This window comes from Spinacia oleracea, chromosome 4 (assembly GCF_020520425.1).
Source record: "Spinacia oleracea cultivar Varoflay chromosome 4, BTI_SOV_V1, whole genome shotgun sequence".
Classification (NCBI taxonomy): Eukaryota; Viridiplantae; Streptophyta; class Magnoliopsida; order Caryophyllales; family Amaranthaceae; genus Spinacia; species Spinacia oleracea.
In genome coordinates this window covers 182,203,240-182,208,880 of record NC_079490.1, presented here as the reverse complement: position 1 = coordinate 182,208,880, position 5,641 = coordinate 182,203,240, and the positions used below count along the sequence as shown (strand labels likewise).

The 5,641-nt window shown below is 37.2% G+C and overlaps 1 protein-coding gene across 1 annotated transcript; it reads left to right on the top strand.

The window, feature by feature from the left end:
- The first annotated feature begins 421 nt into the window (after positions 1–421).
- Positions 422–5,079, top strand: LOC110783690 (uncharacterized). Its single transcript, XM_021988033.2, has 2 exons — positions 422–601; positions 2,944–5,079. The coding sequence occupies exon 2, from the start codon at positions 3,002–3,004 to the stop codon at positions 4,853–4,855; it is 1,854 nt and encodes a 617-aa protein (XP_021843725.2). The 5' UTR covers positions 422–601; positions 2,944–3,001; the 3' UTR covers positions 4,856–5,079.
- The last annotated feature ends 562 nt before the right edge of the window (positions 5,080–5,641 follow it).

Genomic DNA, 5,641 nt, shown 5'->3' with positions numbered 1-5,641 from the left:
GAATATGTAACAAACAAAAAGAAATACGTAACAAACAAAAAGAAACGGAGGGAATAGTATAAATAATATATTTAAAATAAATGGGTGACGGATGAGTGATAAACGGGTGATAGATCAGGTGATGGATACATCACCCGCATCCATCAACCGCTTCACCCATCACCCGCTTTTCATCCATTTAATTCGGATTTTCATCCGTTTAATTTAACGGGTGATCGGGTTAATAAATCATCCACTGAACATTTCCATCCCTAGGCGGCTAAGCGTGAGTATGGATTAGGTGGGGTGAGAGGGACAAGAGGAACATTTCCTTAAATAGAGAATGAGCGTTTTGCGTAAAAGTGGGCGTCAAATAGTAATCCAAAAACAACCGTAGTTAAAATCAAATTTTCCTACAAAAAAGTAAGGTAAAAAAAACGGGAAACCCGTTTCGTATCCATTCATCTAAAAGTCGTCGTCTTTCATTTCCTCTCACACTCTCCATTATTATCCGTCTTTTCCAAAATTGAAGGGTTTCAAGTTTCGTTTTAATCTCACACGAAACGCAAAAGTTTCGATCTTCCCTCAAATGTTTGGCCCCTTTGTCCTCCCAATTTATCAGGTATTTTAATTAATCCCCCACTTAATCCTTTTTTTTCTCTCTCTCCTTTTTCGATCAATTATTTTCGGAAGCTGAATTACTCTTTTATATATGTATTGCCGCAGAATTCATAAATAAAATATTTTGATTATTACAAAAATTTGAGCATATGATCATTGTTGAAATAACTTGAATTTAAGAAGATGAATGTTATGGTTTTGATTCGGGCTGCGATTAATTTATGTTGTTGTTGATTGGGCAACTTCTAACAAATTCAGTGGACTTCCAGAAATGTTGTAGCTTAATCTATGATGTTAATTGGTTATGAAGATAGTGGGTAGAAGTTAATTGGTTATGAAGATAGTGGGTAGAAAATATAGTATGTTAGTTAGCGAATCTTGGATATTAACATAGATTTTCTTGAAGGGGTGGTAGACTAGTAGTTGAGAGCTCTTATGCTCTTTGATAAATCTATGTGACACAAATTTTGGACTTTTGTTGTACATGGAGATATGGTTTGAGTAATTGAGTTTCTATTTGTTCAACGATAGGGATGGGGGTGGTTATTAACTTTGATTTTGGTAGTGTAGTAAGATCGACCTCAAGAAGAGCTCCTAATTTCTGAAAAAGTTGTTTAGCATGTTTTTAAGTCGATCAATTAGTAGGAGGGATGACAAATCGTTGGTTTTCGTGTTAGTCTGTCTTAAGTGATAGGAGTAGCTATCAGCAGAAAGTTCTTTCCTGGATTAAAGCAACAAATGGAGGTAGAATGTCTGGTTGTATGAGGATTTGTTTGGAGTCAATAAGGCTGAACAATCTGATGGCTGCTGGTGTAGAATATTGTACCATTTAACAGTCAGGGTACTGGTGTACTATGTTTATCTGGAACTTTGTTTTGCTAAGGAATTTGGTATGGGAAGTTGTTGCACAGAATGACATTCCTAGTCTAAGACTTTCTGAAGTGAACTCTAAAGTTGCTTGATAAGTTCTTGGCTGCTTCGGACCTGATGGTGACAACAAGCATCAAACTTTTATTGTGCGTTTCTTATGTCAAATGCCAACAGAAAACTCCTCTCCTTCCCATTTCTTTCTGCTTTGGCTAGGAATTCAGAGGACATGGAGCTTAAGATATGTCCAACATTGGGTTATGAAAACATACTCCGTATAAATATATGATGGTTTACAGTTACCGCCTTTAATCACAATAACATATGAACTATAACTATATGATGGCTTACTTACAATTTACCATTTTAAGTCATTTTAGTTGGTACTACAGTGCAGTTTTCCCTAGTGATTCAGCTACCTGTGGTTGTTGATGTTAAGAGCAGTTAGGTCATGATTCAATAGGTTTTTTCTTCCACAAACCTGCTAAGTATATTAGTATTTAGCATAAACTGCATTCTAAATTCTATACTGAATGTCTGATTAGTGATCTCCATAGAAATTTCACATTTGCTGCAACAAAAGCTTGTTAGATTGATTTTAAACACAGGTTTTCAACATAGCTGATGGCTGCCTTGTGATTTGTTAAATTTAATTACATGTCTTCTGCTTTTACCAAAAAATTAAAATGTGCAATGATTTTTAGCTGTTTAAACAACTTGAGCTAAATTAACAGCTTGAAGAATGAAGATAGGAAAGATAAATGGTCACACTAACTCAGTCCAATCATACATAATTTATCAGCTTGAGGTTAAGGGGCTCTTTGGCTAGGCGTATAATGAAGGTAAGTTCAAAGACAAGTTGATAAAAAACACCAAGGATAGTTGTTTTCTTCTCTAATGTGTATAATGCGTTCTCTCTGACACACAGTCTCACATGAAATCCATTACTTATTCCCATGTGAATTAGCACTTTCCTAAAAGTGTATTTTTGTGAAATTGAACTATTTAAGTTTAATAGTATATGAAGCTCTACTATGGAGAGATTAGAGGAGCAAACCTACTGCTGGTTATCCTGTCATATAGCAGTAGCAGTGTTATGTATAAGTTGTTGTTTCAACATACTCCATAGTTGAGTATGCCTCTTGGGCAGAAGTTATAATCTGTCTTTTGACTATTGAAAATGTGTTAGTTTATTGAGCTATGTAGCTTCATTATGGCGGTTTAATTGGCGATAAAAGTTTCTGCATTGGGCTTTGCTTTGTCATAAAGTATCGTTTCCAACATACGCTTGAATGCTTGATCACATACAAAACGAAGGTTTTTAGTGCATATGCTTAATAGACGCCGGTAATTAATGCATCTGATGATGTCAGTTAGTTATACTAGCTGTTACACCTTCTAAGAACATATACACTTTCCCCTCAGTGATCTAGTTGCATGAATATCTCATCGTACATTTCTGGTTCGTCTTTGCAGGCATATATTAGTGTCCTTCGTTGCCCAATTGCCACAAATATTATTTCTATGAGAAAGCATGCCTTCTGAAACAGATAAATGGGGCTGGAAACATGTTAGTGTGTTTGGTGGATTTGACAAAGGTAGTGGTACAAAAAGATGGAAATGCAATCACTGTAATCTCAGATACAATGGTTCCTATTCCCGTGTGAGAGCCCATCTTCTTGGATTCACTGGTGTTGGCGTGAAAAGTTGCCCAACAATAGACAAGTCTTTGAGAGAAGAATTTCGGATATTAGAAGAGGAACGTCTTCAAAGGAAGAAGAAAAAGAATCCTCTTAGTGCAAAGATTGGTAAGCGCATGAAGAATTGTCAATTGAACTATGCTAGCTCGATTAGAACACTTGCTAAAGAAGATGTAGATGAGACCGTAGCTAGATTTTTCTATGCTGATGGATTGAACATGAATGTAGTGAATTCCCCATACTTCCGAGAAATGATCAGAACACTTGCAGCTTTTGGTCCTGGATATGAACCCCCGTCTAAAAGTATGCTGTCTGATACTTTTCTAAATAAAGAAAAAACAAAGTTGGAAAAAGCCATAACCTTAGTAAGGGAGTCCTGGCCGCACACAGGGTGCACGATAATATGTGTCAATCGTGTTGATGGATCACTTGGATGCTTTTGTATTAACTTCTTCATTGCAAGCCCGAGAGGAGTTATGTTTCTGAAATCAATTGATATAAATGAAGGGGATGAAGCTGACAACTTATTTATCAATGTTCTCAGTGATGCCATAGTAGAAATTGGACCCAGAAATGTAGTTCAAATAATAACGCATCTTGGCCAGGCAAGTAGTGCTTTCGAATCGGTTATATTATCAAAGTTTTCTAATATATTTTGGTCCCATTGCACTTCACATTCTATCCATCTGCTGATGGAAGAGATTGCTGAGTTGGACTGGATGAAATCTGTTGTTTTGTGCGCTAGGGGAATCGAGCAAGTTATTTCTGCATACCAGCGGTTTTGTTCCTGTGATGTATACAATTGGATGGAGATTTCTGATACGTTGTCAATGAAATTTGCACCTTCATTTTGTTTAGTCCAAAGGATATTTGAAATGAGGCAAGAATTACAAGAAATAGTTATGAACATTGAGTGGAAGCAGTGGAAGCTTGCGGCTTCATGTGATGTTGTGAACACAGAAGGCACCATTTTAGGGGAAGAATTCTGGTGTAGGGCACAGTTGATGTTGCAGCTGTGTGAACCTTTTGTTCGGCTACTTGCTACATTCAGTATAGACAAATCTGTGATGGGAGATGTATACAACTGGCGGGTTCAGTCACTTGAAGTTGTGAGGAGCAGGGGCATTGATGACATTGCACTTAGTCAAATGGAGTTACTGATAGACAGGAGATGGGATATGTTATTTTCACCGCTTCACGCAGCAGGCTACATGCTGAACCCAAAGTATTTTGGGAGAGGTCAAAGCAAGGACAAAACTGTAATGCGGGGATGGAAGGCCACTTTAGATAGATATGAGCATGAAAGTAGTGCAAGGAGATTGCTTAGAGAACAACTTAGTGTTTACTGGAGATTGGAGGGATCGTTGGGAGAAGAAGATGCTGTTGAATATAGAGATAAGATGGAACCAGTTGCATGGTGGGAAAATTTTGGTTTTGAAACACCACACTTGCAGACTTTAGCCATAAAGGTTCTGAGCCAGGTTTCTAGTGTCTCGTTGTGTAGAGAGAGTGGGCAATGTGACAGTCTTCCATGTCGAGAAACTGTGAAAAGGATGGGAGTCGAAAGGGTGGAGGATCTTGCCTTTGTGAGGAATAACCTTGGGCTTTTGACCCTCAAACACGGGAACACTAATTTTATATCTATGCCTAAAACTGGGAATTCGTGCTGTATGACTGGATGTTCATAGTAGAAGAATTGCACGGCTAGACATGGATATGATATCAATGTTTGTTAACAGAATATTATGGCAATTAATCTCTTGGGGTTTTCATTTTCATTTTGATTACTTAGGTTTGATGATGGCATGATGCCTGTTGTATATTGCAGGTTGAGGTACATCTGATTGTAACTTTACCATTAGCATTTTCTTTGCTTTCTTTATTAATGCTGATACTGATACTGATACTGATACTGATACTGTCCTAACATCTGTTCTGACAATGTAAACGATGTTGCTTACATATATTTTTCTCCAGTAGTTTTTTACACATTTGGATTTGAAACACTTTGTATTGTACAAGGCTCAGAGAGAGCAGAAGCCTTGTTACTCTGAGGATGACAGTCCCGATCTTTAATTTAACTCGCCAACTCTGTTATCGTTGGTAAATTATGTCTGAAACCTGGAACAAGTTTGACATATCAATGTTGGACATGTCTAATGAGTTATGAGCCATAAACTAACGAACTAACTAACTAACTAACTAACTAACTTAATACTTAATGCAATATATTATATCTCACTCACTGATTCCGTTTGGTGGTGTAGCTGTGTCGAGACTCTCAGACTCAGGTTAATTAGGCATTAAACATATGTACAGAATCAATAAATTATGGTTACAGTGTTTTAAGACTGGTCCATGTTTCTCTTTTCTCTCTTTTGGTTGGGGTTTATGAAATCACTTGGGTGTAGTATGTGCCTCAACTTCTCAAGGGGTATCAGATTTATACGGAGTACTCCGTACAATGTAAGGGA